This window comes from Heteronotia binoei, chromosome 16 (genome assembly GCF_032191835.1).
Source record: "Heteronotia binoei isolate CCM8104 ecotype False Entrance Well chromosome 16, APGP_CSIRO_Hbin_v1, whole genome shotgun sequence".
NCBI classification, from domain to species: Eukaryota; Metazoa; Chordata; class Lepidosauria; order Squamata; family Gekkonidae; genus Heteronotia; species Heteronotia binoei.
The window spans coordinates 37,489,708-37,501,980 of record NC_083238.1 but is presented as its reverse complement, the minus strand read 5'-3'; the positions used below and the strand labels follow the sequence as shown (position 1 = coordinate 37,501,980).

At 43.0% G+C, this 12,273-nt stretch overlaps 1 protein-coding gene across 8 annotated transcripts in view; it reads left to right on the top strand.

The window, feature by feature from the left end:
• The window catches only part of ZNF385B (zinc finger protein 385B), a 267,958-nt gene that overhangs the window by 175,642 nt on the left and 80,043 nt on the right, over nt 1-12,273 (top strand). Inside the window, exon 1 of one of the 8 annotated variants that reach the window (XM_060257198.1) lies at nt 6,524-6,745. The exons of 6 other annotated variants lie outside the window; for them this stretch is intronic. In XM_060257198.1, coding sequence (XP_060113181.1) covers nt 6,737-6,745 — 9 coding nt within the window. In that variant the 5' untranslated portion in view covers nt 6,524-6,736. Of the gene's footprint in view, nt 1-6,523; nt 6,746-12,273 lie in introns of those variants that run through there. One more of the 8 variants, XM_060257199.1, reaches the window with a different exon arrangement.

The following is a 12,273-nucleotide window of genomic DNA, read 5'->3' as shown; positions in this document are numbered from 1 at the left end:
CTGACCCACTATGTCTAATCTGCCTTGCGTACACCTCCCACCTTAGAGAAATTTTTCCTGGTTCATCTTCCCCCCCTTCCCAGCACAAGTAATCCCAGGGGTCCTCTTCCCTCTCTGAAAATATGTTTCCCTACTAAACTAGATAAGCAATTTTTTTCTCTGCAATTCTGCACATTTTTTTTTGTGAAGCAGGGTTGCTTCCCCTCTTAAGAGAGGGTCCACCCCAAAATATATACATATAATATAAACTTTCCAAGGAACTGGAGACACTGCCCTCAACACATGCTCAGTCCACCACAAAAACCATGAACCTCCACAGATTCACCATCCATCTGTCTGACCAGAACTCCTAAATCAGCCCTTTTCTCCCACCACCTCTGTGATTCATTCACACCAATCCACCCACTTCCAAATTTCAAGTCTGCTCCCATGACCACTTGCACTTCAGTCCCTTGCACTTCAGTCCCACTTAGACACCTGACCTTCTGTAAAGACACACATACACCCCTATATTTCTCCTCCTCTCTCATGGCTTTCCAACCTCAGTTCCCACCACACATCCCACTGCACCCATTCCATGCTTTCCCTTCCATATCCCTCCATCCAATCCTGTATACTCTCCCCAAAGATTCACTCTGGCATTCCAGTTCATACACTACTCTAACACCCACTTCCATCAACAGCTCCCCCACCACTTTTTTCTCCCTCCTCCTTCCTTCATTGCTCCCAAAGTGCTGCTTCTCTGGCATCACAGCAGAGAAAAAATGAAGAGAGACAGGCAGAGGAGCAGAAGGTGGTAGTGGCAGAGGAGAAGAAGGTGGTAGTGGCAAAGGAGGCAGAGGAGAAGAAGCTGGTAGTGGCAAAGGGAGTGGAATCTGCCGCTGACACAAAGGGGGAGGTCCAGTATGCACTAACAGGGAAGTGGTGACCTCCCCACACCCATGACAGGAGGAGAGGGGGCAGCAGCTGCATGTGTGCAGTATAGCCCAACAGAGGAAGGGAGAATGGACCCTCCAGCCAGCTAACCTGACTCACATCTTTTTGCTGCAACCCTCTTCTTCCTTGCTCATAGGACCTGAACACAGATGTGGATGGGCTGGTTCCAGCCCCTAGACCGTTATGTTTGACAACGCTGCCCTAATGGGTCACCTTAAATCGGCTGTGACTTGACAGCAACAACGACAAAAGAGCACCTTATTTGGTCTGCCTTTCAGTGGCTGAGGATCAGAATGACAGAAGGCTAGAATTCTGCGAGGAATCTAAATGTGTTTGTAGGAAAATGGTAAAAACATCTATTCTGATTTTTCAGAACGGTTGCAGTTCTGAACAAAGGTTTAGCGAGAAATGTCAGTGATATTTGCTGGGCTGAACTGCCCTAAGTGCCAGAACTGACACAGGGAAAAGTATATTCATGACAAGATAATCTTCATTGTTAAATCTCTAGAAGCAAGCAAATTGGCTTGTATGTATAGCTTACATTGTATCCTGGACGCTGATAAATCTGGTTTATTGTTGTTTGGGCTATTAATGAATGCTTACTACTTAGTCTTTTTATTCTATTTATTTTTGTTTTATGAATGTGAGTTTCTTTATGAACCTGTAACATGAAAGTGAAGAGCAAAATTTACATCAGATGAATAAAGACATTTTCATTAGACCTGGGCAAGTATCCAAAATTTTAAATTTAGATGCTCTGCTACAAATTAGAACTTCTAAATTTCTGGAACTGTGGGTGTATGTCATCTTGAAAATAGATACAACAGAATTCATAAACTGCATTGTGTGAAGAATTCAGAAGTTGATCCTCAGGCATTTTACTTAAGATAGATATTTAAAAATAGGAATCATATATCCTGTTTGTTCATGGATTCAGAATTAATGATGCCACTCGTATAGGATAAATGGATACCTGTAAGCTTCTTAGAAGTGAATTTCTCTAGACTAGAGTTATAGAGTTTATAAAAGGAGGAGGGATTTATTGGATATGTCAAAATGGATTGATTTAAACCATTAAAACAAAATAATATATAACTGATTTAAATTTGGTTTCCAATTAGTGTTCCAAATATTTCCTAATCAAAGGGAGGGATTGGTTGGTAAATGTACTAGATTAAATATTTATTTTTACTTATTTACGTTACTCATGGTCTCAAGGTAGACCACACATAGTGAATCATAGAGAGCCAGTTTGGTGTTGTGGTTAAGTGTGTGGGCTGTTATCTGGGAGAACTGGGATTGATTCCCCACTCCTCCACTTGTAGCTGCTGGAATGGCCTTGGGTCAGCCATAGCTCTTGCAAGAGTTGTCCTTGAAAGGTCAGCTTCTGTGAGAGCTCTCTCAGCCCCACCTACCTCACAGGGTGTCTGTTGTGGGGGAAGAAGATCAAGGAGATCATAAGCCGCTTTGAGACTCTAATTCAGAAAGAAGGGCGGGGTATAAATCTGCAGTCTTCTTCTTCAATACAGTCAACAAAATTGGGCCTTTAATAAATGATGCATTAGGATCGCAGAAGTGTGAGACCAGTCAGAAAGAACTCAAGCATAGCATAATTATTAATAAACACATTAAGCAGTGCAAAAATTACATAATAGGATCTGAGTTACTGTAAACTGTACACAGCAGTATAGACCAGAGTCCCTGATTATTTATCCAAGTTAAATTTGTGAAATATTTTGTACTGTGCAACCCTGTTATCTGCACAGAAAAGCCCTCTTGACTAATTCAGATTTGTATAGTTTGTGGAAAACTGGGAGAGTGGGGGCCTTCCTGACCTCTTTGAGCTGGCCATTCCATAACGTGGGGGCCACAACAGAGAAGGCACGTGTACGGGCAGTTGTTGATTTTGTCCATTTGCAGGTTGGTACCCACAGAAGGCCCAGTGCTGACATGCACAAAGCTGATGTGGCAGAGCAAAGTGGGGGGGGGGGGGGGGGTAGGAGGGACCAAGGCCATGAACTAAGGTTGCCAGCTCTGGGTTACGGAATTCTTGGATGTTTGGGGCGTGGAGTCTGAAGAGGGCAGGATTTGGGGATGATATAACGCCATACTATCCACATTGCAAAGAAGCCATTTTCTCCAGGGAAACTGATATCTGACAGCTAGAGATCAATTATAATCCTTGAAAATCTCCAGACACCGCCTGGAGGTTGGTGACCCTAGAAGGGCTTTGTATGTGATACCAAATACCTTAAATTGAGCCCAGTGACAAATGGGGAACCAGTGGAGTGTCAACAGATAGTGTTACGCAGGGGTGGCCAAACTCACATCACATGCTTAAGAAGGAAAGCAAATAGATGGGGGAGAGGGAAAGAAAGCAACTTTAAATGCGTTCTCCAAGCCACCAACTGGTTTGGCTTGGAGAAATGATTTAAAGAGACAAATGCTTTCTCCAAGCTGGTCAGTAGAGCAGTGGGGGCTTTGAGAGCCACACAATATATGTGAAAGAGCCACATGTGGCCCCCGAGTCACACTCCTGGTTTTATGCATGTTCAAGCTTCTGATAACAGTTGAGCCATGCCAGTTGGCATTTTGGAATTTACTTTCAGAAGAGACCAATGTACAGAGCATCATCGTAGTCTAGTCTTGATGTTACTGTGGCATAGATCCAGGTGGCCATTTTACAAGCTATGCTGAGTTGGTAGTAAGTGTTATAAATAGAGCATTTATAATCAATAGAAATATAATCAAATGATGAAGCAACCCACTTTTTTCCCTGTGCACTGCAGTATCCAGCTAAAATTAGTCTAGTTTAACTACTTTGCAAATCAGCCAAGCAGGTTAGTAATGATTACCTTAACCCCATTTATTGAAATTTATTTTATTTTTGTTTATGTTATTTATAGCCTGCCTTTCTCACTAAAACTTACACACTGTGAATTAATGCTATCACTACGATGTCCGGCTTTAACTAGATTTGTGCATATGCATATAAACAAACAAATGACCATTCTTCTTTATGTGTGTACATACAAGGACACTTAACTCTTGTTTTGGTGTAGTGGTTAAGTGTGTGGACTCTTATCTGGGAGAACCGGGTTTGATTCCCCACTCCTCCATTTGCACCTGCTGGAATGGTCTTGGGTAAGCCATAGCTCTCGCAGGAGTTCTCCTTGAAAGGGCAGCTGCTGGGAGAGCCCTCTCAGCCCCACCCACGTCACAGGGTGTCTGTTGTGGGGGGAGAAAATACAGGAGATTGTAAGCTGCTCTGAGTCTCTGATTCAGAGAGAAGGTTGGGGTATAAATCTGCAGTCTTCTTCATTTATTTGAAAGCTGTGCCCAAAATCTAGGTGGGAGTTGCAAGGGATGGTAATAATTGAACAGAGTAGTGTTTTCCTGAGACGTAAGAACCACTGTCCATATATATTTTGGTTCCTAGATTATTTTTAATAGTTCATATTTTGAGAACTGAACAAATCCTGACACTTAGAACAAACACAATATGAATGAGATCTCCAAGTAGACCTTGTAAAAGTTCCCGAGGGAAGTCCAGGGTGGAATTTTTGAAAGTCAAGAACTAGATCCTCTCAGCTAGGGAAAGAAAAAAAAAAGCCTTAGTAATTCCAGAGAACCCTCAGGATCAAGCACATATTAATAAACAGTCAACAAATTAATTAGTTCTCCAGACTTAATGCTGCTTAAGTCTTCAGAGGAGAAGGCAGTGATTTCTGCCAGTTCTTCAATCCCGTCAGTCCATTGTTGTTTCTCCGGGTCCACTGACCCCCAGGAACAAAATTTTGTTGCGGCTTAGTGGACTTCAGTGAGAGAGGGAAATTGGGGGGGGGGGGAGAGATAAGTTCTGTTCCATGAGAAGCTACTATAATCAACATTTTTATTAATCCATTTAATTTTATTCTTTCTACGTTTTTAGAAACGATCACTTTCCCCTACCCTTCAGGGGATCAGACAATATGGTACAATCTGTAATGTGTATTTGGGTTCTGCCAGCCTGACTTTGACGGAGGCCACCAGACATGAGGTGTGAGCAGGGCTGGCCCTAGACTGTCTGGCACCCTAGGCCAGGCTAACTTCTGGCGTTCCCCCCCCCCACACACCAATAATATCACTGAGTCACATGGGGGGGGTACCCCGTTTGGTGCCCTCAGAAAGCCAGCACCCTAGGCAATTGCCTAGTTTGCATGGTGGCAGGACTGGCCCCGGGTGTGAGTGAACTTGTTTCCCAAGCATGTCGGGCCCCAACTTGGAGAAGGACCACAGTATGGGAGGAAAAGAGGGTTACCCCTATTCAGAGAGCCAGTTTGGTGTAGTGGTTAAGTGGGCAGACTCTTATCTGGGGAGAACTGGGTTTGATTCCCCTTTCCTCCACTTGCAGCTGCTGGAATGGCCTTGGGTCAGCCGTAGCTCTCGTAGGAGTTGTCCTTGAAAGGGTAGCTGGTGTGAGAGTCCTCTCAGCCCCACCCACCTCACAGGGTGTCTGTTGTGAGGGGAGAAGATATAGGAGATTGTAAGCCGCTCTGAGTCTCTGATTCAGAGAGAAGGGCAGGGTATAAATCTTCAGTCTTCTTCTTCTTGATCCCAAATGGCCCAAGGGGACAAGATTTGCCCCATTGGGGGGCTGCCCATGTAGCCCATCAGTACCTGTGCAGCCCCCCTACAGGGCAAATTTCAGTCAGGAAAATTACCCTGTGGGTCCATTTTGGTTGGGAAAATGGTGAAGCCTCTTAGCCCTTTGCTCTGCCTTTCCAGTCTGAACTGGGGCCCTGCGCTATTGGGAATTAGGAATTCAAGTCGAAGGGGAGTGACTCAGACTGCAGTCTTCTGCATATTTACTTGGGAGTTTGTTTGACAGGATTTGCTTCTGAAATAAATATGCATAGAATTGTGCTACCACGTGAGCAAGACTATTTCATATGGGTCTGAGTCAGAAGAGGGAACAGGTTGTCACAGACTATAGACATTGATCCATTCAACAGGTTTTTTTCCATCCCTCTGTTTCATATATGTGTGTATAGAACAGATTACATTGAGATTAGGTTTTAATCTCACTGTGCTGCTGGAACTCGCCTCTGCTAGGAAGTGTGTCAAATTGTATATTTTGCCTGTAGCAAAAAAAAAAAAGCCAAAACAGAACTAGATGCTAGGCTGGATGGTTGCAATTTATTTTCGGCTAAACAGTCCCTGGTTCTTACTACCCGACACACACTTACTAGAACTCCTCTGAGCAGCAAACTAGCAGCAGCCGATCAACAAATTACCCCAATTATTCATCGTGCATGTTTTAATTTTATTTAGTGAGCCCAGATCAGTTTACAGCGCTGCACTCACCTTCTGGCAGACTGGTCCTGTTTTACTATTCAAACATGGTGTAATCTACCCAGCGTTGCGACATATTTAAAGGGTATTAATTGTTAATGCTGCACTTTCTTGAATTCTAGCCATGACTTGCGAGAGCCGACTGTGCTCGCTTTGGAAGGGAGCTCAGCAGCTCCTGCAGGAGCCTTCAGCTCAACCCTCCGGAGACTCTGTCAGCTGTATTGTTTGTCTGAGAGTTTCTCCCGGCACTGCTTCTAGTTGGGGGGAACGGGAGGCTTTCCCCCACCACCTGCGTTGCATTGTGGCGCTGCCTTTTTAATTTGAACCACCAACTGCCTCGCGTTAACGCTGTGGATTATTATCCAAGAAATCTCAGGAGGATCGCGGCTGGGTCTTCAAACAGTTCTACAGACAGCCGTCTTCCTTTTTTCCTGCTCCTTCTCTCTACCGGTGCCAGCCACTTCAGATGGTTCAGGTACTTTTCATCGCTGCTTGCTATTAGTGGGGTCTAGTAATTAGCAGTTTAATTGGGAGGGGTGTGTGGAAACGAGCTTTCAAAAGCACGGTGTTATTTATAAAGCTGCCTACTAAAAACAGAATTTGCTGCATAAGTGCAGTCGGGTATGTGTGTATCACCTGTATGCTACATTGCCTGCTAACAACAGGCAATAGCAAACGCTGGATGTAATTTACCACACTATGCATTTGAGTTAGAATTTGATATTTGAAAGATCTCAGACTTTTTTGCATGTGCAGATTTAGGAAAGTGCTTTAGGCAGTTTACTGTGAACGATGGTTTCCGTAAGCGGCAGACTTTAAAAATAGGAACTGTTGTTTGAAGAGCAAATGTTTTAATTATGGTGTGAATGCTTGAAAGGTGTAGTCGTTTCTGTCTAGTCTTGCAATAGAAGATTCCCATTCCGTGTGCAAGAAGTTTTTCTTGAATATATATTCTGTTTGTCATTAATTAAGACCTTGTTAGTTAGCTGCATGTGGTTGTTAAAATGTAATGTTTTAATAACAAAAGCCCCCCCCCCCAAAAAAAAACAAAAGGATCAGCAAGGTCCCAAAAGAACACATTGTAGCTGTGAAATTCTTTTTATCTGCCATTTGGAAGTTAATTAGGATTCTGGAAGACACTAGACTTAATTAATCCTGAATCTACAACATGAAATAATGTTAGCTGAACTCTTAATCCTATGTAGATAAAGCCTCATGTACCTGTATTCTGATAGCAAATTTACATAAAAGTAAGCCCTACTGATTTCACTGACTGCCTGACTCATAACTGCAGGAGTGTGGGGAGAAACCACTTACACCATGCTTCAGTTTTTCCAACACAATCCAGACAAAATTAAGCACTCTTATCCATCGATCCCAGTGAGAGGGTGAAGGAAACGCTTAAACCTTTTTTCCCATTAAAATCAATAGGATATAAGTATGCTTAACTCAGGCTGGATTCCTATGGAGATTATCTACAATAGGAGTTATTTCAGATTTCTTATTCCTTCTGTTTTGACTTGAACATCCCTATTTTGATGCAACTTGTGCGAACTGGACCTGTGATTCTTTATTTCAGTGCTAATTTGTTTCCTCAAACCGAATCTTCCTCATAAAATACATGCATTTTTCAGTGTGTCTTGTGCAGGGCTAAATCGTCACAGATCTATCGTATGTATAAATAACATACTTTTGAATGTATGAATTACATTACACGTATACAACATGGGTACCCAACCAAGCAAATCTACAAAACCAACAGTGAAAAGCAGAACTGGAAACCGTAAATGAAAATACAAGCAAATACAGAAAGCTGTAATAGAGAGAACACTCACTCATTCCCTAAGCACCAAATAGGACACATTAAATGAATAAAACAGTGCTCAGAATAAGGTAGAGAATAGGCTTTGACAACTGACTTCAGAAGAAGTTTGATAGCATTTATTCTCTAAAATATTTTGGTTTAGGAGGTACTGAGATTCAGGTTGAGACTGGAAGAGCATTGATCACCAAGGGATGCTGCTGAAACTCTCAACCACACTGTTTCCATTCAAAAACACCTGTTTCATTTTTGCTTCCCCTTGTATGAATCAAACTTTAATCTTTATTTTCATCCCCTGTTATTTTCGCATGCCAAAATTTTCTGTCGAATTAACACAATTTTAACATCATTTGGGGGCAGTTCCACATAAACAGCATAGAGATGGCACGAAATGGTGGTGGTGGGGAAATCACCATTGAAGTGGTTTTAAAATTGCATAAAAGAAATGAATCAGGAGTGCCAGCAGCAAGTAATGGGTAATGTGGAAAGATTACAATGGCAATAAATGAAAATAGAAAGAAATGGGGAAAGGACATATTGAATACTGATGAGACTGCCTTACACTGAATCAAACCATTGGTCAATCAAGGTCATTATGGTCTACAGAGACTTCAATGGCTCTCCAGTTGAGGTTTTTCTAGCATCTGCTCTCTAATTCTTTCAACTGGAGATGCCTAGGATTGAACTTGGAGCCTTGCTTCTACAAAGAACACAATCTACCATTGAGCTACAGCTCCTTTCTGCAGAGACTGAGCAAGTATAGCCTGGATGGGAGGCTCCTCAGAATCTACATATGTCACCGTCAGTGTTCCCTCTAAGCTGAGTTAGCATGAACTAGCTCACAAATTTTAGCCTCCAGCTCACACATTTAACTCAGGAAGGATGATCCAGAGCACAATAATTTATGGAGTAGCTGACAGCTTTAATGCCAGTAACTCACAAAGTAGAATTTTTGCTCACAAGACTCTGCAGCTTGGAGGGAACATTGGTCAACTTGGGTACTATGATGGGAACATTGGTCAACTTGGGTACTATGATGGAACAGCAGTTGGGGTATAAGTATGAAAAAAATACTAGTGATTTCAGTTCTCTTTGGGATCCATAAGTCCTGTTACTGTTTGTAAGGAAGGCATTGTCCTTTCAGCCCTCAAGTCATTACTTGCATTGCTTGTTAAACATTCTTCAGTATCTGCAATATCCTCAAGTTGGACCCTGATGTTGTCATTATGTGATTCTGTTCCAGGCAGGTGGAAGTAGGTACCCTTATTTATCCATTCACTATATCACCTTAGCAACACTCTCCTTTGGAAGTCCCAAGTGCAGAATGTGAGATCGTACTAATGGGTTGTCCAAGTGGTGTTATAGCTAGCAGTACAGCAGATCAGCTGAAAACCACAGAGACTTCAGTTTGACACAATTGAATGAATTGAATGCAGAAGGAATGGCCAGGAGGAATACAGGGTTGAGAGATTAAAGACATTTTTCTTTCAAACACAGATGAAGCTAGAACTTTATGCAGAATATCTTATGTGGGAAAATAGACTGGTAGATCACTCCAAGATTAAAGAAGAGGTATTGACTCTGCTAATTAAGACCTAGTTAGGTACTTCAAGAAATTGGTAGCATATAAGTTAGTATGGATGTGTTGATAGCAAGTTTGGTGTATTAAGTGTGCAGACTCTTATCTGGGAGAACCGGGTTTGATTCCCCACTCCTCCAGTTGCTGTTGTTGGAATGGCCTTGGGTCAGCCATAGCTCTCACAGGAGTTGTCCTTGAAAGGTCAACTGCTGTGAGAGCTCTCCCAGCCCCACCCACCTTACAGAGTGTCTGTTGTGAAGGAGGAAGGTAAAGGAGATTGTGACCGCTCTGAGATTCAGTGTATAGGACGGGATATAAATCTAATCACTTCTTCTTCATAATTGGACCCACTGTCAGAAAACCCTGCTAAGTACTTTGGGTGTACCAGTACATCCTTGGGATGGTCATACAAATGTTGGTTCAGCTACTATTCTGACCAGGGCTTTTTTGTAGCAGGAACTCCTTTGCATATTAGGCCACACACATCTTATGTAGCCCATCCTCCTGGAGTTTTCAGTAGGCCCTGTACTAAGAGCCGTGTAAGCTTTTGGAGGACTGGCTACATCAGGAGTGTGTGGCTTAAGTTGCAAAGAAGTTCTTGCTATTAAAAAGCCCTGAACCGGACTTTGCAAGACCAATTAGAGATGAAGTGCCTATGATAGTAGTACTAGCCCATATAGAATGGTTTAAGATACTGCTGGTGTCTCCGTGGTGTGATGACACAGTTCAGGCAGGTTTTCACTATTTTTTGGTCCGCTGGAAATAATTGTCATTGACCATTGTCCATCCTTCCTAAGAACTTTATGGAATGCAGTAGTATTTGCCACGTATTAATTTCTCCTTTCTGTCCTTTCTCTAACGTATTCATGGAGCATACAGTGCAATCATTAATGCAGAGATGAGAATGCATGGTGCAGTTGCTTCTGGAAAAGCAGAAATCCAGATTCCTGCTGAAAACCCCTCATGCAACTTAAGGTATCCCCAGTGTGGTAGGTCCGTACACTTCTATAAATTTTCTGAAGTCTGCAATAGGCACTGAAGTGTGACAGAGCCAAGTAGCTCTGCACTATAAAGAATCCCTTCAGAATTGTTCACACACTCATCAAGTGGGAAATTCTGCGGAATCTGTCTTTAGGCTTGAGAAGAGGGCTGTTAGTGGGAGTATGGAAATAAGAAGACTGTATATCCTTTTAAGTAGAGGTGTTTCCAGGATGTGAACTTAAATCTCACCCACATGTAGGGTTGCCAGGCACTTACCACACACCAGCATGGGGTGGGAGGAAGCCTTTTGAGAGTGGGGTGGGGCTTCACCCCTCAAACACATCGCCAACAAAGTGACACTATGAGTGTCATGTGGCAGTGTTCTGGTTTGCGGGCAAAACTCTGATAAAATAGCCCTGAAACCAGAGTATTGCCATGTGACTCCCCAGTGTGATGACATCACTTCCATGTGATGTCATTGTGTTGGCATCATTGCATGGTGCTGTCGCTATTTGGGAATGGGGTTTTGGTTGGCAGAAGCCCCCCAAAGTGGGAGATCCCTGCCCTGCCTGGCACCCTGGGTCCCACAAAGACCACTTTTGTTTAGTGTTTTGGATAACCACTGTTGGTGTTTCCTGGGCTGCAGGAGTCCAACCCCCCCCCCCATTGCTTTGATGATGAATTGACCAGTATCAGCATGTCTGATGCACAAACCTTAAAAACCATGGAGATTCATGGGAAGTTCACTGCAGGTGCAATCACATGACCCTTGGCTCACAAACTTGGCGGTTTTCATGATGAATTTAGGTTCATTACGAGGTTCGTGCCCATCCCTACTTATAAGTGTCCAGAGATTCAAGAAGCTTCCAAGGACATTATTGGAAGCGGTGTATAGGCAGTGCTAAGTCCAGATTTTGTATGGGGACCTTCCTCTTTCATTGAGCCCACCTTCTCTTCACCACCCTCACTACAACCCACTCCCCTTCTCCCTCTGGGATCTGCCCCTACCATAGTCTGGAGAATGTAGCAATGGTAAAGAGCAGCAGTAGGATGAAGGGGTTCTGGCTGCTTTCCATGGGCTGCCAGCTAAGGAATGGGATTCAGCAAGCAGCTAACAAAACCAGCCCTCATTGTGAGCCACAGTTACTCTTGATGATATTCTTCAGTGCAGAAATTTTGCAGCAGACCCTCAAGCCCCCCAGGAGTTGCAGTCTACTGATTTTATTTTTCCGTTTCTTTTATTTGTCAGGTTTTGGTTTTGACTAGCTAAAGGGCCAAGCCTAGAATCCTCAGTGACGTTCTCACCCTTGTATATCCTTGTTTAGCCGCCTTGAGTCTTTGTAGAACAGGCGGGATATAAATCTAACATAATAAATAATAATAAATAAATATCCACAGGCAGGATTTCTGTTTTCAGCAGAAGTATAAAAACAACAGACAGATCAAGTTTTCTGGGTGAAATGATTATCTGTCTGTTTCTTCTCCATTCACTGACCTGCGCTTAACATGGCAGCAGGACTTTGCATCTGTTGGCTTCTCAAACATATGTTTAGGTCCTGCAGTATTACAGCTGGGAAATACAGAAAAGTAAACCTTTTTATAATGAAAGGTGATCCAATCG